At 41.1% G+C, this 24,256-nt stretch overlaps 1 protein-coding gene across 1 annotated transcript; it reads left to right on the forward strand.

Annotated features, from left to right (window-relative positions):
- The first annotated feature begins 340 nt into the window (after nucleotides 1–340).
- LOC133797178 (small ribosomal subunit protein uS9) lies at nucleotides 341–1,097 on the forward strand. The gene has a single exon (XM_062235002.1). The coding sequence runs from the start codon at nucleotides 456–458 to the stop codon at nucleotides 894–896; it is 441 nt and encodes a 146-aa protein (XP_062090986.1). The 5' UTR covers nucleotides 341–455; the 3' UTR covers nucleotides 897–1,097.
- The last annotated feature ends 23,159 nt before the right edge of the window (nucleotides 1,098–24,256 follow it).

The following is a 24,256-nucleotide window of genomic DNA, read 5'->3' on the forward strand; positions in this document are numbered from 1 at the left end:
TTAAAATAAAATCTTTTTCAAAATCAAAGAAAATATAACTATGATAAAAAAATTTGACATTTCCATATTTTAGTTAACTATTAATTGTGTTTCCCATATTTTAATTTTGTCTTTAATAAATTTTCCCATAAAAATTAAGAAAAGTATAATTCCCATATTTTTGCACATTAATAATAAAAGCCATATTTTTTAAAAATGACAAAGAAGAAATACTGACCCTAAACCCATGGATGCCTTAATTGCCTTTATAGGCCCAGGCCCTGGCCCTGGCCCATGACAGATAAAGCAATTTCTTTTATTTATTTCTTATTATCTTGAATAATGCTAATCGAAAACCCTAAAACGTAGTCATATAAATACTCTCTCTTCGAAGGCCAGTACTTTCTTCACTCAGAGATTAGGGTTTTTCCAGTTGTCGAGCGTAGGCGCCCCAAAATCGTCGTCCAACCCTAACCATGGCAACAACTCCTCCAATTGAGTCCGTACAGTGCTTCGGCCGCAAGAAGACCGCTGTTGCAGTGACCTACTGCAAGCGGGGCCGTGGTCTGATCAAGATCAACGGATGCCCAATTGAGCTGGTCGAGCCGGAGATCCTAAAATTCAAGGCCATCGAGCCCATCCTCCTCTTGGGGCGACACCGTTTTGCTGGAGTCGACATGCGTATCCGCGTCAAGGGAGGAGGTCACACTTCTCAGATCTACGCCATTAGGCAGAGCATAGCCAAAGCCCTCGTTGCTTTCTACCAGAAGTACGTGGACGAGCAGAGCAAGAAGGAGATCAAGGATATCCTCGGCAGGTACGACAGGACCCTTCTCGTCGCTGATCCCAGACGCTGCGAGCCCAAGAAGTTCGGTGGTCGTGGAGCTCGCGCTAGGTTCCAGAAGTCTTACCGTTGATTTGGGCCAACCCGAAATGCGAAGATGGAAAAGAGGTCTTTTTTTTTTTTCCTTTTTGTTTGGTAATATTTGTGTTTTTGAGATTTGTGGGTTTCAGTAGTGTTAAGAACCTGTTATGACTTTTCTTTTTACATTTTCCCTGAATTTTGAGTATGGAGACTATTGTCTTGATCAATGGAATATTGCTATCTTTTTGACTTACTTTGGAGTGTTGAGATTATAATGCTATAAATAGAATGAGATGGTTACTGGGTTCAATTGGTACTGTTAGGAGTACTGAACATGTTAGTATATATGTATTAATATTTACATGGTAATTGTCTTTTTAGTGCTATTAGCCAATTATCTTTCGATGGATTGTGATTTTATATATTTTTTTCTTTACTAATAACCTGGGAGTTTCTAACTAACTCTGCAATAATGTGATGTGTTTCCTACATTTGTGATTGTTTTACGCTTTGCTAACGAAGATCAATGGTATTTTACCACTTCGTTGTATTCTGTGGTTATGAGCTGTCTTCTGTTTTGGTGATTATCTTATATTTACGTGTATCCGTTTGCTTATGAGCCCAGCAGTTATAATCATGTTTTCTCTGGTTTCGGAAATTCTTGAAATAAAATAAATTGTTTCTCCAGAAATTATACTTTCGACAATGTTTGCTCGTATTATTGCCACAAGGAATTTTCTTTTTCTTCTATACTCGTATGGTCCGATTCTAATGCCGTTTTTATCATCTTTTCTCTAGTTCATTTGGATTAGTACTCTGGTACGAAATTAGTTTATAACAGCTGATGATCATATATGACCAGTCTTCTTGATTCAGCCCTAGAAAATCTTGAATCCTATAGCATAAAGTCGTTTCTGTGTTTGGTGTTACATGCCATGTACAGCTTCCCATGCTCACTTTGATGAGTCAATTGAATGATTTCTATATAGGATGATTGGAAAATAATTGTTCTTCTGGGTTGATCTTTTTAAAATTTATGAACCAACATACGAAATTTATGAATGATCTTTATGTTAGTTACAATACGAAATAATCTTTTGGGCAGTCGTGCATTTAAAAATCGTATAGTTGCTGGAGGTAAATCATGTTATCATCATCAGTAAACTGATGTTCTATTTTGTTGACTTTGTTTGTATAAAATTGTGGCCCTATTCCGTAGTTCTTATTGCCTAATAAATACAAAATTTGTTAATGGATGCCTTGCAATTCGCTGGAGGTAAATCATGTTATCATAATGTATGAGGCTTGAACAGATCCCTGTTCAATTTGTCTTGTATAATCCAATCCATTGAGTACCGTCCTGTTAAATTATGGGCCTTGTAACTATGTTTTCACTGAGCGACGTTCCTAATCCTAGTCATTGAGATGGTACGTCTAGATTTAGCCCTTCGTGGAAGTCATTACTCAGGCTTCTCTTCAACAATTATCTATTCTGAATCAACATGTCGTCAGCATACAATAGCAAAATAATGAAATCACCATCACCAAATCTCTTGTAGTAGGATCTGAACTAAGTCTATTGCATCCAAAGCTCATGATGAAGAAATCAAATCTTATACCAAAATCTCGACTCCTGAGACTGTATAGAGATTTATTCAACCTGCAAACCAAGTTCTCTTTTTCTTGGTTGGAGCATATAAATTTCTTCTTCAAGTTTTCCATGAAGAAATGTAGTATTCATGTCTAACTACTTTTTGAGCAAATCCTTTCACCATCAATCTAGCACGATCCTACTCCACTTGGTCATTGTTATCTCGCTTGATCTTATTGACCCATTTATTTATCTCGCTTGATCTTATTGACCCATTTATTCCCAATGACCTTTATTCCTTGGCCGAGTAGATATGAGAAGTGGATCTCTTGGATGGTTGGAAAGCCTAAAGGCTTGAAGCAAAATTTGGCTGCTACTGCACTGGCTGCTTCTGTGTACTTGATTTGGTGGAACCGTAATATGTGTATTTTTAAATCCTGCTCTATGACAGTAGGGAATGCAGATCAACTGATCAAGTTTTATTTGAAAACTAGACTGATTAGGCTTCCTAAACTGAAAGTTAAGAAAAATGACTTAGCATTTGTTGAGCAATTTGTCCAGATGTAATTTCTGTTTGAGTACTCGGATTGAGCCTGTTTTGTAGCTGGTTTGTTGAGTATCAATAGATTCCTTTTTTCATCAAAAAAAAAAAAAGTATTTTTACTTAGAAAAAGATAAATAAAATAAAACTATAAATCAAGAAGAGGATATAAAAGGAATATAAAACCAAAAATGACTATTTTTGTAATATGTTTGTAAATTGATATTCTTCAATTAAAAACCCAAAAATTGGGTATAAGAACTAATTTCCAATGAGGAAATACTGAGCCTCAGCCCATGGACGCCTAAATTGCCTCTATAGGGCCAGGCAAAATACCCAGAACCTCTCATGGAAAACCCAGAAAAAAATACCCAGAACCTCTCTCATGTATCATTTGTGAGACCTGCCTAGACAACTACCACTACGAAGATGGTGTCATAATTGTCGAGTTTTAGTTGAGAATAATCAATAATTTTTTAAACAAATAACTCGAAAATTTTATGAACAATCATTTCCTAATAAATAAATGTTACTTTTTTATTATTTTAATTTTTTTTTTTCATTTTTGGGCCCACAATTAAAAAAAAAGATTCTTTTTACTTTGTGGTAGAGCTGTAAATACGGACCGGGCTTACTAGCACGACACGAAACCGGCACAAGCACGACACAACACAAAAAAATATGGGCTTAGGCCAGGCACGACACGAATTGAAAATTGGCACGGCACGGCACAACATGGGCCTAAGCACGGCACGACACGACAAGCCCGAAGGCACAACATGAAAGCACGAACAAACTAGCCCGAAAGCACGACACGATAAAAAATCCGATATTTTGACATTAATAATGATAATAAATTTTTATTTGTCAATTATCTATAAATTAAAATGAAAATAAAAGTCTATTATTTTTCTCAATTTTATATTTTTATAATTATTTTAAGATTTGTGAGTTAAAATTTTTAGTATTTATTATTAGGTATTCAAATTCTAATAATTATCTTTAATATAATTTTGTGCAAAGTATTGTTAAAAAGTATATAAAAATATCTAAAACTATAATTTAACCAAATAAATGTATTTGGATTGGTGGCGAGTCCATTGATAGTTAAAGAGGAGGTGGAGGGTTCAATTCCCCATCCTCACATTTTTTGGCAATAATAAAATGGGCCTAAAAGTGGGCCACCCGAATAAGAAAAGTGGGTCGGGCCCATGGACCGTGCTGGGCTTACTCTTTCAAATATGGGCTGGCTCGGCCCGACCCGAATTATTCAAAGGCACGAAAAATGTGTGCTGGGCCGGGCCACCCACATTTACAGCTCTACTTTGAGGTTATTTTGGAAATTTAAAAATAAGTTTTATCGAAGCTTTCTCAATTTTTTTTTTCTAATATAATAAAAAAAGTATTTAAATTTTTTGAGATTATTTTATAACTGTTATTTAAGGGAGAAAAACATGTGCAAGTAAAATAATATATTCTTTATTTTATTAGTATTTTTTTTTTACTTGTATAGTGTTCTACAATTACTATTTGCATCTAAAATATATTTTAACTAGAAAACATAACTGTATTTCGCGTAGTCTTTTATAATGAATAAAAATATATATTTTAAATTTTTTTATGAGAAATTATGTGGTAGGGATTCTTTTTTACCCTGCCCATACAACATGCTCATTATATGGACACATGAGGGCGTCTTGACTAGAGCTGTAAATATGGGCCGGGCTTTCTAGCACAGCACAAAACCGGCACGAGCCCGGGAGGCACGAGCACGACACGACACGAAAAAATATGGGCTTGGGCCAGGCACGACACGAATTGAAATTTGGCACGGCACGACACGACAAGCCCGAAGGAATGACACGAAAGCACCAACAAACTAGCCTGAAAGCACGACACGATAAAAAGCCTGATATTTTGACATTAATCATAATAATAAATTTTTATTTGTCAATTATCTATAAATTAAAATGAAAATAAAAGTCAATTATTTTTCTCAATGTTTATATTTTTATAATTATATTAATTTATTTTAAGATTTGTGAGTTAAATTTTTTAGTATTTATTAGTAGGTATTCAAATTCTAATAATTATCTTTGATATAATTTTGGGTAAAGTATTGTTAAAAAGTATATAAAAATATCTAAAACAATAATTTAAACAAAGAAATGTATTTGGATTGGTGGTGAGTCCATTGATTGTTAAAGAGGAGGCGGAGGGTTCAATTCCCCATCCTCACATTTTTTGGCAATAATAAAATGGGCCTAAAAGTGGGCTGGCCCTACTTGGGCCCGACACGGCACGAGTGCGACATGACATGGGCCGGGCCTCTGGGCATGTTGGGCTTACACTTTAAAATATGGGTTGGCTCAGCACGACACGAATTGAAATACAGGCCCGATCTAAATTATTCGGAGGCACGAAAATGTGGGCCGGGACGGCCACATTTACAGCTGTAGTCTGAACCGTAGTTTTCTTTTTCATGATGGTGTTCATTGTATAGTGAATCTTATGTAGGTTTTCGAGAAATTCTGAATTATTAAAGGGAAATTTCACTTTCTATGCATATAATATGCACAAATTAAAAAAAATGCCATGCATTATTCACTTTTCAATTTAGTGCCAATCATCCCCCAGTTACCCAAAATACCCCTATCATTTGTTTCCCTCCCAAAATCTCTCTCTCTCTCTCTGTCGCTTCTCTTTCTTTCTGGGACCCAAAGAAGAAAACTCCAAAAATCCCCAACCTTCACCCCGACTCTCTGTCTCTGTCTGTCTGTCTCTCTCTTGGGAAGCTCGGACGCATCCCTCATCTCCACCTTGACCCATTACCACTGAAGCTTCGTTAAGGAAGGAAGCCGACTGGAAAGTGACAGGGCATCATTGCCTCGGCCACAGATCTCCGAGACCCATAGACGATGGAGGAGATAAAAACTTGATTCCAAATTTGATTTTCAGCTGAAATGCAATTCTAACTTGAAATTCCGGGAATGATATGAGAATGTTTGGTGTGGGTAGTTGATTTGAGGTTCTGGGTATTTTTTATGGGTTTTTCGATATTGCATAATGAGTTCGATGAGAGCTCAATGCAAGCTCAACAATAGGACAGTATTTGGAAAATAATAAGCTCGATAGTATTCGATTGTGGCTCGATAGGATTGAGTCGTTACAACTTGATGACATGATATGAGCTCGATGTTAGCTCGATACTAATTGGTTAGGATCGATATAAGTTTGATGGGATTGATATAATGGGGCTCGATAGGCTCGATAAGAGCTTGATACATGCTCAATGGTTCTTAATTAAGACAGATTCTTCTTTTTCTCGATGTTAGCTCGATATTGGTTCGATAGTGGTATATTGTAGCTCGATGGTTGCTTGATAGGGCTCGATGGTGGCTTGATAACAGATTTGAACTCAGTTTTGCTATGAAATTTTTGACAATTTTTGCCCAAGTTCGTTTAACTTTTTTATTGTTCACTAACTATTTTCATGTGTCGACACAGATGTCGAAGTTGCTTATTCTGTTTGGTGATCACTTTCCTGGCCGAGTCACATATATGGGTGGTAGTCATTTGGATACCATTAAGAATAGGTTTGTGGAGCTTAGGCTGATAAAAAGGGCTAAAGAATCCTCTTTCAAACAGTTCTTCTTGGCTTTGAAATTTAATTTATTGAGATTTTTGGTGCATCAACTATTATTGAGGAAAATAACAAGTAAAAAAGAAGAAGAGGTGCATTTATTTTTGGGCTCGAAGGTTTGTATATTTGGCATGGGAGAGTCTTCTCTGGTGATGGGGTTGAATTTCAATTATGGACTGTCACAAGCAGAGTTGGATGAGTGTCTGACCAATGACCACTTGATAAATGAGTATTTTAATGATTATGAGAAAGTAAAGCTCCTACTGCTGGAGAATGCTTTTAAAATTGACACTGTTGTCAAAGATGTGTACAAGATGGGTCTTTGTTTCTTGGTTGAGGGGGTTCTAAATGACCCGGAGGGAAAATTGAATATAAGGCAAGATATACTGGAGTTGGTTGAGGACATAGAATACTTCTTCTGCCATCAATGGGGAAAGTTCTCTTACAAGAAGCTTACAATTCTTGTATGACAGACATGCATCACTAGAAGGCATTATATGATAGGAAGAAGGATGCAAAGGTACAACAATGTTATGCTTGGTTAAATACAAATGATAAGTGTTAAAATACAAGCAAGGTATAAACACTTAGTAGAATTCACATAATGAAGATGTGAATTTAAGTTTCAATTGTAGGCACTTATAAAATGCAAATTTGGGTCCAAAGTTAAACATGAGAGTATCTAAGGGTTCCCAAAATTTTTGGTGACTTTTGGAGCATTTTTGGGACCTTTGGAAGTGTCCAAAGTCAGAGAGGGTGGTGATACATTGCCACCCGAGAGGCGAGACATTACCTAACACCTAGGGTTTCCAAAAACCCTAGTAGGCGACGTGTCGAATGCTGTATTACGTGAAATATTGTAAATACTCTCAATGATGTGTTTTTCAAGTCTAATTCTATTGGTTGGAGATAATGACGGTGCCTACTGTATATAAGGGTCCAAGAAAGTACTTGACTTAGAGAGTTGAAGGCTTGTTCAATCTCAATCTTCATTTCCTTAAGAGAAGGCCTCAAGCATCTATGGTGGCTGAGAAATAGAGTATTAGGAAAGCGTTCTACAACGTGTTTAAGCCTTGGTTTGTGTTTGCTTGCTCAAGGGTTTGCTCTAAGGATTTGCTCAAACTGGTGAGCTTGCCTAGGGTTTGAAGCTTCATCAAGGTTAAAGAACACCATTGTTCTACTTGGGTTTGCATCTTTCTCAATCTTTTTTAAGTCTCTCTCAATCTAAATTTTGTGTAGATTCTATTTCTTGAGGTGGTGTTATCTCACTCTCCCCCCAAAAGGAAGAGTCGAAGTAGGCATTGGTCCTCGACCCCCTCAAGAAGCCAACTCCCAAACAATATAGGACACTTTGCAAATGGCTGCTTGGATACATCCCCAACAAGATTCCAAGAGGTGTGAAGACAGGGTCTCATGGTCCGTCATGGTTTCTGACGTTGAAGACACCCCATTTGTGGTTCAATGACGGGGTGAGCTATTTATTTAAAAAGTTTAACAAATTCTATCTTGAACTGGCTCGATGGAGCTCGAAGCATGTTTTTCAAACTACATTTCAGCCATTTGAGATGATTTTTGCCAACTTTTGTTGATTTAACGTATTTTTCTTCTTTATTCTCTTTGTAGCATATCGATGCAGCATAGCACATGCTTCGTAGGCGTCACCAGTTCTACCTTGGGGCATATCGCAAGAATGTTGTTGTGATGAACGTCATGTTCTCACAAGTGATACCTACCAGGCATGAACAATACAAGAAAACCAAAGAAAAGTTACTTTAGGATGATGATGTTTTATCGATGGTGACCGGCCTTGAGCAACAGTTTCAACCATCTTGGGTAGGAGTTCAGGATGTTGCCATTGATATTGTAATCTTTACAACAACAATGGAGATGTCTTACAGCAATTTGAGAATGAAATTTGGTTGGGATTGTGGTATGTAGCTCAAATTGTGGGTTTTGGTGAGAGATTCGTGAGAGAGAGAGAGAGAAAGAGAAGAGATGTGTTCTTGATATAACGAGAGGGGTATTTTTGGTAGATGGGGAATGTTTAGCATAGAATATAAAAAATGAATAGTGCTAGTATTTTTTTTTTAATTAGGAGACACTACTAGGCATAGAAAGTGAAATTTCCCTTATTAAATTTCCAAACACAAAGTTCGAATGTGTTTTTATTTATTTATTATTATATGTTTGATGTGGTTTTTATTTATTTATAAAAAGTCTAAATTATGTATAAGAAATTTTATGTTTTGTGTAAAGGGTAAATTTTTTTTTTTATATCTCGTGTTTTGTCAAAAGGTTAAAAATAGGAATAGATAGATCGATTATTTAAATATTATATTTTGGTTGATTACATGTTTGACCCTTTATTTTAAAAAAAAAACCTTTCGACCATGTATTTATTCAAAAGGTTAAAAATTCTTTTAAGGTAAATTCCAAATTATATTGTGTTATGCCCAAAATTCGACACTTCCACGTGGCAACCTGCGAATGGATGACGTGTCAAGACAAAGTGTCAGTACACAACAGTGACCACCAACCGCCGTGAGGAGTGGCAATGCCACTCCCCCAATACTTAAGAAGAGGCAGGACTCGCCAGAGACAGCCTACTTCTCCCATCGTGTGAAGCCAAATTATCCTCAGATGGCCACGCCAACACCAAATTGTAAGCAGAAAAGGGCCCTAGCCAATCGCCTTAGCTAGACGCACAAGTCGGACTAGCACACATCACAAGCACCAACTAAGTCGTCATCAACCATAACTGTGTTGGGATTAGTGCCCTTTAAAGCATATGTATTGAACAATGTGTTATGTAATAAATAATTGAAAAGAATTTTTTTGCATATATTGATTGTTTATTATTATTGATAGAATAATATTATATGAATATTAGAAATTCTCAAATTTGTTATTGTGACTACAATCTTGTATTGGTATGAGATGATTAAGATTATAGGGAATGAATTTAAGCAATTTGCAGCAAAGCAAAGTTATATGGAATCTTTGGAATAAATATTGTAAGTACGGTTCAATAGTATTATGAATAATGTAATCTAGATCCAGATTACTGATGTAGTATGACATCTTAGTGGAGGTACTTTGTATAAAGTGGTTATACATGAATAGGAACCGATATTAATTAATATATAATAATATCGTTTACTTTACAAGTATTAATTAAATATATCAATTAGATTATCATATACAAAATTATCTTAATCCTGAAGATATTATGAACTCTTTTTTATGCTATATGTGTTCTTTGATTCACTTGTTATGGTTTGTCAAAATGATTAGGCTGAAAACTTTTGTTTTGGGAACTCATTAATATAAATAGATGGGGACATAATATACAGATATGTAATCTATTCCTTTTCAAGAGGAATTGAATAATGGTTTTCTTAAGGGTTAGCTTTCGGAACTGAAAGATTATTGAGCTCAAATTCATAAATCAATTTATGAATTAACTTTCACTAGTAAAGTTAATGGTACTTAAGGAAACAAAATATAATTAAAGAGGTTAAATGGTAATTAATTTCTACTTTAATTATGAACCATTAATAGATGATTGAATTGTATGTAGTGATTAAATAAATGGATAATTTTTATATTTAAAAGTACTCAATAAATAAATGTCTATAATTACAAGAGTGCAATATAATTAAAGAGATTAATAAATTAAGATGAGTTTTAATTAATAATCGAAGTTTATTGGAGCTTGAAATTATAGGTCAATAGGTCCCCGAGGTGATTCTATTAACAATATACAAGGTAAGAGTTGAAATTGGGAAAAATTAGGGAATGACATATTTGGAAGAAATTTGTTCTTCAGGGTCAAATATGTAATTGAGACAAGTTAATTACATAATATATTAATTTTTGAAATTAATAAATTCATTAATATAATTTTCAAAATAATATTTTTAAATGAAATGGGCATTTTTGATAATAACAATTAAATAATTAAGATAAATAATTTTGAATTAATTAGTTTGATTTATTTAAATAATGAGAAAAGATACTTCTAATAGTTATTTGAATATGAAATGATATTTATTATTTAATTATTATGATAAGATAAGTTATCAGGTTTATATATTTTTTAATAAATAACAATTAAAAGAAAGTGGTTGGAACACATCCTTGAATTCAGGGATGGTTGGCGTGTAACAAGGATTCAAGATTGGATCTTGATATTTCCTTTATTTATTTAATAATTGGTTTATAATTATAATTATAATTTTGAATTTAATTAATTCTTTTATAAATCTATCAGATAGAAATTATTTGAAGATACACTTAAGTGAGAGAATATTCTAGAGAGAAAACTCTAAGATTTTCACAAAGAGAAAAATATATCGTACTATTTTCCTATCCCTAAAATCTGTTTCAGACCTAATATTCCAAGATCTCATGAGTTGAGAACATCTTGTGAATCAAAAAATTTCCCATCATTACTCTACGTGCCCACACACATCTTGAGGTGTAGAGATACATCTTGGAAGAGCTTGGTTTGAATATTCACAAGGTTGCTTTGGATTTGATGTTCGTTGGAGTTACTAAAAGATAACAATGATTCTTGATTTTTCTACAATTGGTAAATCCTCATCTTTCTCTTTTTTTTTGGTTAATGTTTTGCATATTAATGGATCAGTTATTTAAAGATTGTATAAATTTTTTTTTTTGAAATCTCTGGGCTCACCACCCTGTGCTTTTTGCTGCGCATATAGTCAACCAGTTACCAACAAGCTGGTCCTCGAGGCCCTCACTGATCGCTAATCATGGTTGCTGGTCGCCATGGGCACTCGCTGCTCATTGGTGGCCCTCACCACCTGAGCCTTCTTCCGCACTAGAGTGCATCTTCAACCTTTAAATAACATGACACATCGAATTACAATTTTTTTTGAGACAAGATACCTGTCTCCAACCAAGTGTACCAAAATTTAGCCTGATCGGGAAATAAGGTGCCACCACCAGCCCTTACCATCTCTGTGGCTATAAATAGTGCAAATCGAAATGTAACAAGGGTAAAGAAACAAGTCACTAATTGTTCATTTATGGAGAGGGCTCTTACTCTCCATTACCGTAACCGCTCCAAGAACAAGATCAAACTCAACTTGTTCTTGAGGGTTTAGAGTTCATAAAAAAGACTAACTAAAGTGGACATAGGTCATCTTTATTATGCCAAACCACTATAAATATTTCTCTCATTCATTTTGTCTGCATTTATCTCTTTTTTCTTTGGCTCACTGTTCATCATTAAGTTCCATTTTGAGATTATACACACAAAACAACTCTTCATTTATTACTTTGTGCAAGTTGACGAAAAAATGAGTCAACATTTTGGTGCTTTCATTAAGAGCGTGTCTCAGAGTGTGATCTTCGCACCTACCACCCAAGGTGGCCCACCCCCTCGCTAGCCATGGTACCTATGTGTGGTCTAGCCAAAGAAAATGATCCTGCAGCCCCACCCAATCGTCCTCCTTCGAGGAGTGTCGACGAGGACCCTCATGAGTGTTGGGAATACATTTGAAATGATTATACAATATTTTCACGTATGTTTTATATATTAAACAATTAACATATAAAAAAAATCCTAGAAACATGTTTCTAATGAATTTCATAAAGAAAATCAAATAACAGAGTTTAAGAATCATACTTTTACACAATGGGCATTAAGACTCCTACCTTCACTCTTTCTAACCCTTGTTCCTTTCTGTTGCAAAGTAATAACAAGAGAGTGAACTAAATCTTCAAACTCATAGTCTTCAAAAAATTCCTTTGATCACCTATACTAGGGTGTGAAATTCTCAACACATTTGATGAGAAAATATGGAGAAGAAGAGAGTGTATGTTGGGTGACCAAATTAGGTCTTTTGTGTCTAGTTTTTTTTTAGAGAATAAAGGCTATTAGAAAATGTTGACGGTAAGAACTTGTCAATGATATAAGGTTAGAAAACTCAAACGGTATTGCAAAAGATATCTTAGAAGAAGATGGAAATAACTTGAAGGAGAAAATATGCAGAACTACAATGGAGCAAAAATCGTATATTCCTTAATTGTCTGTGCATACAAAGAATTTTCCAACCCCCTAACCTGAAGGGTCGAAGCCTATTTATAGATGGGCTCTATTGACCCCTGATACAAAAGAGGGTCCCAAAGGACAAGATAGTACGTTTGTACTCTGTCTGAGTAGTGGTGCAGGGTGTAGAGGAGCAGAGGATCGTGAAGTCAGGTATGGGTACATGGTCAGAGGTGTGCAGGTCATGCCACCACCCCTTGCACCAAGCTGTACCACCACTACTTGTCGGGCATTGATGTCAGTGCCATGCCTCTGCATCCCCCAGGGCCGTACGTCTCGTACTTGTTCACGTGCCTCGTACCTGAAGGTCCTTCTCACACCTCCAAAATATATCTTCTCTCATCGCCTTCTAATATGTTGCTAAGTGTTGGACACATCTACTAGGTCTCCTAGCATATTTGGGAGGCTTGGGACATATGGTACGTGATGAGACAATGAAGCCTTCACTATGTGTGGCCCTCCTCTGTGCCCTGACATCATAGCCATGAGGCCCTTGGATGTTTTACATACGGACGAAGTGCTTGGCTCATAAGCGGTGTCACCACATTCAGAGGAACATGGCGGGTTGCTGGGATTCCGCATGGTGTCCGGGTGTGTGTGAGCCTTCTCGGAAGCTTTCATTAAGCATGCCTTCAATATGGTGCCTGGCCTTGCTATGTGAGGCTCTCCGCGTGCTGTGTCATCAAGGGAGTCAAGCCCTCGCATGGCCCTCCGCATGGGCATATCATCATCGGCACATAGTGACGCTTCCCTGGCTCCGCGGGCCTCGCACGATGGCGCATGGCGAGGCACCTTTCAAGATTGACACAGCCTCGCGCAGCGAGGTTCCCTAGACCTTGCGAGCCTCTCACAATGGCGCCTAGTGAGGTGCCCCTCTCCATTGGCTTAGCCTCGCATAGCGAGGCGTTCTTGACCCCGCGAGCCTAGCATAATGGTGCCTAGAAAGGTGCCTTTCTCCATTGATTCAGCCTCGCATAGCGAGGCGTTCTTGACCCCACGAGCCTCACATAAAGATGCCTAGTGAGGAGCCTTTCTCCATTGATTCAGCCTCGCGTAGCGCGCCGTTCTTTACCCCGTGAGCCTCGCACAATGACGCCTAGTGAGATGCCTTTCTCCATTGGTTCAGCCTTGCGTAGCGAGGCATTCTTTACCCCGCGAGCCTCGCACAACGGCGCCTAGTGAGGCACCTTTCTCCATTGGTTCAGCCTCACATAGCGAGGCATTCTTCTTTGTGTGCCTTTCACCCCGATCGAGGCTCCAAGCCATAAGCAAAGTGGGTCTCAGTCTTGTGGCACCCACATATGCCTGAGCACCGAGTGGGGCCTCGCTATGCGAGACCCTTGCTTACCGAGGGGTACGCTGAGTGCTACAGGGGTGCGTGTGCACACCTATGCCTGGCTGGGCCTCACATTGCGAGGCTTTCACCCCTTCTACACCCACGCCTATATGCGCCGACAGATGCTTCAAGGGAATTTTTTTTGTATTCACAGTATTCACACTTGCCCCCGAGTCTATAAGTACTCTTTTAAGTGTTCTTGTAGACTTTCTCTTCTCCTCTTGTTTGATATGGATGGCAAGTTTTGGGAGGCTCTACCTTGGTGCGTTATCCCATGTTGCTTGAAGAAACACAAAGTGGATTTAGATGGCGTGTTTCTTTATAGTGTCCAAAGAAACACAAAAACCAACCAACTTTTGTGATGATCTAAGTGTGTCCCTAAGATTGAATAAGGGCCAATCATTTCCAAGTGCGGATCCCAAGGTTGCCAATGCTCTTGATCTCCACCATTCATGTAGATTGGATCCAATGGCTAGGAAGCCTTGACTTTCCTTATAAATACCCCAAAACTAGAACCCACTTCTCCACACCAAAACTTGTTTAACATAGTGGTATTCCTTCTAAGTCACTTCCAAGAGCTCCAAGGTTCTATCCTCCATAGAAACATTCTTGTGGTAATTTTTTCCCCTTTTCATTTATTCATCCTCTCTTTTTTTTTTACTTATTTCTTTTTATACCAGGTTTGCATTGTAGTGGCGCTAGGCGTTCTCTTGTTGCTAAGGACCTGTCCTCACTTGTCGCTCGACCGACCTTACGCCCCCACAAGTCTGTCCTCGCACACCTGCGGATCCATACATACACCCCCAGGTATACCTTCTTCCTCCAATGATACACATGTTTCCTTTACCTATTATACGGGGGTAGGGTCATTGGCTGTAATGCACTCATTCTTTAGAGGTTTCCATTCTCTTTTCTTATGACCCTTCAAGTACATACACATGGGTCCTTTTCTTACACCCTTCATACTCATGTTGTAGATATAGGGTTATCCTTATGCACATACGTCCTCGAGTCTTAGTTGGCCCATGGCGTCTAGGCAATGTCCCGAAGGTTCATCTAATGTTGAATTCATCGAGTTGTCATCCTCCGAATCTGAGGCCAACGTTCGCAGGCCCTCTAATCGTGGGGGTGTGCGAATGCTCTACCTACAGAGACTGTCCTACCTCAGGCAGAAGGCGCGCGGCCTGAAGAATGAACTAGAATCTATTACTAGTGATGAGGGTTTAGGTTTCTCGCCATGACATGCGACGTACGTTTCTCAGCGACAATCAGCCCTTCAGGATTGCCTTTCTGAAATCACCTGCCTAGAGGAAAACTTGCCCCCCGAGCCTTTTTCCTTCTGTGGTGACGAGTCTTCCAGTCATAGGGGTCCCTTCCCTGAGGGCGATAACTGTGAATCAATTGAACCTGAGTTTCTTTCTATGATCCCACCCACGCTTCCTCCCCTGCCCCCAGTCTTACGCCCTAGGGTCAAGCAGAGTGCTGGTAGACGTAAGACGCATGGGGGATCTTCCAGGGCCTTGAGAAAGTCTATAGCTCACAAATTGACTGTCTCTGTCCAGGTACCCGAGATGCCAAAGAGGACCTCCGACACTTCCGAAGACGTGGACAGGTCTACCCTTACTAACGTTAAACTTGCCAACATGCTAAAGGCTCATCAGCTATCATCAGATATCAAGTTCATTAATCCCAAAGCGCGAGGACCGTGCGTCTGAGCTGCCCGAAGGGCTCATGGCCTTCAGTGACTCCATAATCAAATCTGATGGGGCTCTGCCGCTTCACCCCTTCTTTGTCAAAGTACTTAACTATTTTGAACTAGCGCCTCTACAACTGTCCCCCAACTCTTGGGTGATGCTTAGTAGCTTATACGTGCTGTACCAACAGGTGCACTCCAGAGGGCCTTCCATGAGTGAGATTCATCACCTCTTCATCCTTAGGGAAAATTCATCTGCTCCCGGGTTCTATCAGCTCCAGAATGTCGTGGACCACAAAGGATCTCCCCTCGTGGAGGGCTTTATTTCAAACAGGGGCTTGTGGAAAACTGACTACTTCTTCAATCATAGCGTGTGCACTCGACACACTCACTTCAATGCTTCAAGTAAGACAATTCTCACCTTGAGTTCATATATGAGAGATTTCTCTTTTACCCTGCTTTTCTTTTTTGGTTTATTTAACTACGGTTATCTCTTTTCTCTTGACTGCTGGTTTGTAGGGGTTGTCGGCCCTACCTTGAAATTGGTAGCTCGCGATCAAGTGATGAAGATCCTAGACTTGCAAGACGAATGCAAACTAGACTGCACCCTTTTTACTGAGGGCAATCTTCACTCGTACAAGCTGCTGTCCCCAGACCAAGCCGTATCTTTATGTTTCGTCTCATCAAAATCCATAGGTTTGTGGCTATATGGCCATGATGAACGTAATTACGACGAGGTAGCTGATACAGATTATGTTTACCCATCGGGTCATCATATGGACACAGAGGAGGCGGTGGAGTCTAAGAACTACTCGTGCCTGCACTCTTTGGCCGACGAGGCTAGGGATGTGGCCGACGACGGACATATCAACGGTCTTACTTCTCGGGTGCCACCATCGATGCACGACGATGAGTTTGCCTTCAACGCCCCTGTCCCCCGCCCTTCTATTCCTAAAAGGAGTTTTACTATTCCTTCTTTTGGTGGGGCTCCTCTATCCTCGGGGGGGGGGGGGGGGGTGTTCTAGGCGGGCGTCCTTGGGTGCCTCTTTACCTAAAGCGATGACTCCATGCTCCTTTGTCCCCCACACTGTGGATGGATTAGGACCTTCTCGGTTCCCTTCTCTATCAAAGGGCGTCTTGGCTGGCGCACATATTTCCCTCGGTCGAGCTTATGCTTCCGCTTTTGGCGACCATCCTCTGGCAAGCTAGTACGGGGAATCCATGAACCATCATCTGGGAAACATTCGCAAAGGCGAGAGGGGATCCATGCATGACATTCCCGACGCTGAGCTGGAAGACGCTTATATGCGAGCCTCCTTGCAGGTATTTGTCAAAACATTCTATTTTTTTTTTGGTTTTGATATCGCTTGACCCTCGAGGCTTTATTCTATGTTTTTGTCCTTACTTAGGCTTCTATCTTGGGTCACCAGATTATCGCCTCGAGCTCTTCATCAACCCAACAACTACAATGCAAGATCGAGGAGGCAATGGGGAATCTCTCGATGGCCGAGGCAGAGAAGGGTACTTTGTTCGCATGGGTCTGCGACTTGGAGAGTAAACTGGCCGAGGCAGTTCGCCAAAGAGACGCTGCTTTAGCCCAGGCTACATCGACTTCTCACTCCAACACCAGGCTGGAAGCTACCATCCATACCCTAAATGAAAGGATTACTACGCTCGAGGCTGAGCTTGTGAATGTTGAGAATGACATAGTTGAGCATACGTTGCATGCCGTATGGAGGACAAACCCCGTCATTGACCTGTCTCCCTTTGGAGATTATGCAGTTGAGAAAATCTCTGAGTGGGAGGGTCGGGATGGAAACTTGTAGATCCCTTTGCATTCGGCTTATATATGTTGTTTCCATGTAATCCCTCATATTATTACCCCTTTTTTTTGTGTTTATCAAACTTAAGGGACTTTGGTAAGTCCCTCTTATTATTATTATTCGTGGATTACATATCTCTTCCTTGATTTGATGATGATAATCTTTTTGGTGCACGTTGACTATACTTGTAAGGACATGTTAACCCATTGGGTTCTCGGGGTCCTTTTATATTCTTTGCGCGCACTTGTTACTTTTTCCGAGAAGCGTCCTTCTCGTCATTATGCATAGTACTTTTTCTTCAAAGGTCTCTTTTAGGACCCTTTTTGGCTAGTCGGCTTAGTGGCCATTCTAGACTTATTGGGAGATTCCTTCCTTACGGCCTCACCCCCTATGGGGGCGTCAGCCTTTGGTCGGAGGTCATCTTCTTTTTTTTTTACTATTCCCTTGATATTCATAAGGGTAGCTAATCCTTTTGAATATAAGAGACATGAGTTTATTTATATATATATTTTGCCTATACGCGTGCCTCCGTTCCTCCTGCCCTACCCCCGTAAGTGCTTGGTGAAATTTATTCCAGCAGGCACTCTGGTGGATGCTTGCATGAGGAGAAAAATAGCATGCAAAGTTGCGAACAATTTCTTTAATAGTAGGCAAGTTACAATAACATATATGAAACAGTTACATCTACTTGGGAGGTTATCTAGGCAACCTCTTTGATTTTTATCTACTAAGTTAACATAACATGCAATAAATAAACTAAACATGGATATTCCTTGCATTGGATATGGAAGTCTTACTAGTAGTATTTCTTGAGGTGTTCTGCATTCCATGCTTGAGGTATTACAGTGTTATCCATGCGTTCCAGTTTGTAAGTGTTTGGTGGTATGCATTGAGCGACTTGGTAGGCTCCTTCCCAGTTCACCCCTAGTACCCCCGCCCCCGGGTCTCGCGTGTTGGGGAGTACTTTTCTCATTACCAAGTCTCCTACCCTGAACATTCTTTATCACTCCCTTGAATTGTAGTACCTTGCTGCCCGCTCCTGGTATACTGCCACTCTCATTTGTGCCCTTTCCCTTCTTTCTTCTAACATGTCTAAGCTTTCGGCCATTGCTGCATGGTTCACCTGGTCCTCGTATGCCTGTATCCTAAAGGAGTTAACCTTCATTTCAATCGGGAGAACAACCTCACATTCGTATGCTAAGGCAAAAGGGGTCTCCCCAGTGGTTGTGCGCGGGGTGGTCCTATAGGCCCAAGGCATATTAGGTAGCTCCATTACCCAGGCTCCCTTCATCTTCTTTAGCTTCATTTTTAAGTTCTTCTGAAGGACTTTGTTAATGGCTTCCACCTGCCCATTGGTCTGTGGATGTACAACAGCTGAGAAGCTTCTCCTTATTCCTTTTTCCCTACAGTACTCCTCGAACGTTTCCCCCTCAAATTGGGTGCCGTTGTCAGAAATGATTTTGTAGGGCGCTCCGTATCTACAGACAATGAATTTGTTGACAAAAGTGGTGATATGCTTGGCCGTTATTTTTATTAGAGGTTCCGCTTCAACCCACTAGGTGAAGTAATCTATGGCTACGACTACAACTGCGTACTTTACTCCACCCCTGCCTGCGGGAAGGGTGCCGATCAGGTCTATCCCCCAGATAGCAAAAGGCCAAGGGCTGGTCAGGCTAGTTAGCTCATTCAAGGGTTTCCAGGAGCAGTTTGTGTGTCTCTAGCATTTGTCACATTTTCTCGCGAAGTCACTTGCATCCCTCTCCATGGAGGGCTAGTAGTACCCTTGCCTCATGGCTTTCCTGGCCGTGGATGGTCCACTCGCATGGTTGCTGCATTTGCCCTCATGTATTTCATATAACACTTTCATTGCCTCCTCCTCACCAACACACCGCAAGAGCGGCACAGAAAACCCTCTCTTATACAAGATCCCATCTACTAAGGTGTATAAAGAAGCCTTATACACCAGCCTCTGAGGCTCCCTCTTGTCTGTTGGCAGGGCTCCATCCTTCAGGTAGCTTATAATTGGGTCGGCCCACGACTCCTTTGAGATGCTGACCATAAGAACGTCTGAATCAATGATGCTTGGCCTCGGTAAGTATTCCATAGGTACTGATTCGAGGATATCTCCATCCTTAGTAGAAGATAGCTCCACGAGGGCATCGGCATGGGTATTCCTCTCTCTTGGGATTTTCTCTATGATATACCCCTCCAACTGCCCTAGACAACCTCTTATCCTTTCTAAGTATGCAACCATATTAGGACCCCTCGCTTGATACTCGCCCTTCACCTGGAACACCACCATTTGTGAGTCACTAAAAATGTGTAAACGTATTACCTTTAGCCCCTGGGCCAACTGCAACCCAGCTAGGAGCGCTTCGTTTTCTGCCTCGTTGTTAGAGGCTTCAAACCCAAACCGTATTGCGCAGTTCATCCTGTGTCCCCTGGGTCCAGTAATCACGATACCTGTTCCAGCTCCCCCTTTGTTGGATGCTCCATCCATATGTAGGCTCCATTCCTCAAAATTCCTTTCCTCTCCTTTTCTGACCGACTGTTCCTTTCCTTCATCTCCTTCTTCATTTGGTCAATAGGTGAACTCCACTATGAAGTCTGCAGGCACTTGCCCATTGATGGAGGTCCTTGGGATATAAGCGATGTCGAATTGACTTAACTCAATCGACCATTTCATCAGTCTCCCCGAGGTTTCAGGTTTGTGCAAGACCTGTCTTAAAGGGCTATCAGTGAGTACCTCGATCACATGGGCATGGAAGTAGGGACTTAACTTCCTTGAGGCCACGACTAATGGTTTGCTAACTTCTCTATCTCTGAGTATCGATTCTCTACATTTATCAACCATTTGCTGACGTAGTACACGGGTTGCTGATGCCTCTTCTCTCCTCTAACCAGGGCAGCGCTTATGGCATGCTCGGATACTGCTAAGTATAAGTATAGTCTTTCGCCTTTTTCAGGTTTAGCCAACAAGGGTGGCTTCCCTAAGTTCTCCTTCAACTTGGTAAAAGCATCCTCACATTCTCCATACCATGCGAACTTTTTGCTCCCTTTTAGGATGTTGAAGAAGGGGAGGCACTTGTCCGTAAACCTTGAAATGAATATGTTAAGGGCCGCTACTCGTCCCGTTAGACATTGCACCTCCTTCTTATTCTTAAGTGGGCTCATTTCTATTAGGGCCTTTATCTTATCAGGATTAGCCTCGATGCGTCTGGAGTTGACCATGAAACCCAAGAACTTTCCCGAGGAGACACCGAATGTGCACTTGAGTGGATTCAGCTTCATTCGGTACCTCCAGAGTGTGTTAAACATCTCACCTAGGTCCCTGTTGAGTTCTGTGACATTTTTGGTCTTCACCAACATATCGTCAACATATACTTCCATGTTCCTTCCTTTCTGGTTAGCGAACATTTTGTTCACCAATCTTTGATAGGTGGCATTGACGTTCTTCAATCTGAAAGGCATCACTTTATAGCAGTAGAGTCCTTTATCCATTATGAATGATGTATTCTCTTCATCAGCTAGGTTCATGTGTATCTGGTTGTATCCAGAGTAAGCATCCATGAAGCAAAGCAACTCGTGCCTGGCTGTTGCGTCTACCAGCTGATCTATTCTTGGAAGCGGAAAACTGTCCTTAGGACAAGCCTTATTGAGGTTTGAGAAGTCCACACAAGTCCTCCATTCCATTCGGTTTTGGGACTAGTACGGGGTTCGATACCCATACAGGATAGAATGATTCGCGGATGAACCCATTCACCTTCAATTTGTCAACCTCCTCCTTTAAGGTTGTGTACCTCTCTGGGTCAAGCACTCGTATTTTCTACCTAACGGGCCTTACCTCGGGGGTGATATTCAAATGGTGGCACATGATCGTTGGATCTATCCCCACCATGTCTTCATGACTCTAAGTGAATACATCCAGATTGTCCTTCAAAAACCTTACCAACTTCTCCGTGTCATCTTGAACGTTTTTTCCCACCTTCAAATTTTGCAATGGCTCTTCCATCACCACGATTTCCTCTAACTTCTCCACGGGTTCAGCCCTTGGCTCCTCCATGATTCTGGGGTCTAGTTCCTACAGGTTCGCGCCTCCATGTACTACAATCCCCATTGGTTCTTGTGGTTTTACAGACGTGCGGAGGGAGGTGTTATAACACTCCTTTGCTTCTCTTTGTTCTCCTTTCATACTCGCTATTCCACCAAGAGTTGGGAACTTGACGGCTAAGTGATATATTGAAGTTATCACTTTCAATTCTCTTAGGGATGCTCTCCCCAATATCGCATTGAAAGCTAAAGCACAGTCTACCACGATGAAGTTTGCCATGACTGTGGTCTGTTTGGGTTGTTCTCCCATGGTGAGTGCCAATTCAATCACCCCTAAGGGTTGTATCGAGTCCCCCATGAATCCATATAGGGAGGATTGGCAAGGTTTTAAGTGTCTGATGCCTAAACCCATCTTCTCCATGACGGGGAGATACAAGATATCCACAGAACTTCTATTGTCTATGAGGACCCGATGCACCCGCATGTTGGCCAATTGGACTGTCAACACCAAAGGTTGATTGTGGGGAAAGTACACCCCTCGTGCATCCTCCTCCATGAAAGTGATTGAGTCATTTTCTCCCTTAAAGCTTTTCGGGGGTCGTTGCTCCAAACTCATGACACACAGGGGTGGACTCCGTCTGGCTTCTCTAGCGTACTTTTCTCGACCCTTCCTGGACTCTCCTCCAAACCGTAGACCTCCAAAGATCGTTCTCACTTCTCCTTGTATCTCCGAGGCTCTTTCTTGGGCCTGAGGTAGCACTGGCTCGTCCTCCAATTTCTGATTTTCCCTTCTGACATATCTGCCTAGGTTCCCCCTACGTATGAGCACTTCAATTTCTTCCTTCAAATGGGTGCATTCTGCTATGGTATGGACAATGTCCTTGTGGTAATGACAGTATTTGCTAGGGTCCCTCTTGGACCGGTCTTTTCTCATCGGCGGGGGCCTCTTGATGGGAACTCGACCTTCATTTGTGAGGTAGATATGTTCTCTAGTGTCCATCAGGTTTGTATAGAAGGTGTAAGCCATTTTCCTGGGGTCGCTTTCGTGTTTGGGCCTTCTCTGGTTGTCATCTCTCGACCCCTTGTACGCCTTCTTCTTTTTTGCCCTATTCGATCCTTCATGGGCTGAGGGCTTAACATGGGATTCATTTTTTCCTGCCTTTAAGTTCTCATGGCCATCCTCGACATGAATGTACTTTTGTGCCCTTTCGTAGAAGTCATCTAAGTTGGTGACTTCCCTATTGAGCATATTATCCCAAAGCTTGCTGCGTGGGCGCACTCCAGCCGTGATTGCCATCTTGAGTTCTCCCCTGGTCAAGCTTCCCACCTTGGCTGCCTCCAAGTTGAACCTATGAATATAGCTCTTTAAGCTTTCTCCTTCACCTTGCTCTATGTTAGCTACACTGGTGCCCGACATGGTGTAATCTCGCACGACATGATGTTGTTGGAGAAACTCTTCAGAAAGCTGCTGCCATGACCTAATGGTCCCCAGCCTCAGCCTCTTAAACAATTTGTAAGCAGGCCCTTTCAGTGTGACAGTGAAATAGTGATACCTTGCTCTGCCATTGATCCCTCTCAGCTTCATTAAATCATTGAAGGCGTCCAAGTTGTACTTGGGGTCCGAGGTACCCTCGTATGGGGTCATATGGGGTATTTTAAAGTTGGCCAGGAGTCGTTCCAACTGGATTTCTCGCGTGAAAGGTGATTCATAGTCGAACTCTTCATCGTTAACGTGCCCCTGGCGTCGTGTCAATCTTGCTCCAAAGGCTCCTCATCTTGGTGTCTAGATCTTGTCGCCTATTATGTAAGGAGTCCCTTATTTCAGTGGGATTGACCTTTCTCTTTTCTCCATCCTTCGGAAGGGACACAGGGGGCTTCGTCCTTACTTCTGACCTCATCCCATTGAGCTTTTCTCTTAGGTCAGGCATCGCCTCCTTAGAGGTGACTTCAGCCTCGTTCCAATGACCATCGTTGTTCCTCCGTCTTTGCTCCTGGGGATATTTCGCCGACCTAGGTCCCTCATGGTATTTTTTTTGGGGGGTGTTGCTGGTGGAAAGTCAGGTTCTCCCATCGTCCACAGGGACAACGGTTTCCCCTCTTTATCGCTCTTTCTCTTTGAGTTTCGAAATGGGTAGGCTCGACTTTCCTTGCAGAAGGTTATTTAAGACCTCTTGCATGTTCTCTAGCGTGGCTTGCAACTTTCGGTTCTTCTTGTGCAACTCACAAATTTCATCCACATAGAAGCGAGTCCTCGAGCTGGAACTCACTGAGTGTACATGGGGACTTTTTCTTGGTCTTCGCGTCGAGGGACCAGGCTCTCGGTGGCCGGAGCGGGGTGCCACCAGGGGTCAGGGATGTGGAGGCGCTGGTGGCTCTGGGTGACCCCCATCGGGCCGGATAGCTAGGGAAGATGCTTCCTTCTCCTCCATTGGTGGAGGACATTCCTCTGACATATCCCTCTGCTTAGGTGGAGGGGGTTTCTTCCAGGAGGCCCTCAGTTGCTCTTAGTCCATGTGAACCTCAACATCTTACAGTTGACGTAGGCGTTTTGAACGCCTTGGCATTTCTCCCTTTCTAGAAGTGATGAAAGAATGTTGGATTGATACTCGTTCTTCTCACAGACGGTGCCAAATTGTTGATGGTAAGAACTCGTCAA

This window comes from Humulus lupulus, chromosome 1 (genome assembly GCF_963169125.1).
Source record: "Humulus lupulus chromosome 1, drHumLupu1.1, whole genome shotgun sequence".
Classification (NCBI taxonomy): domain Eukaryota; kingdom Viridiplantae; phylum Streptophyta; class Magnoliopsida; order Rosales; family Cannabaceae; genus Humulus; species Humulus lupulus.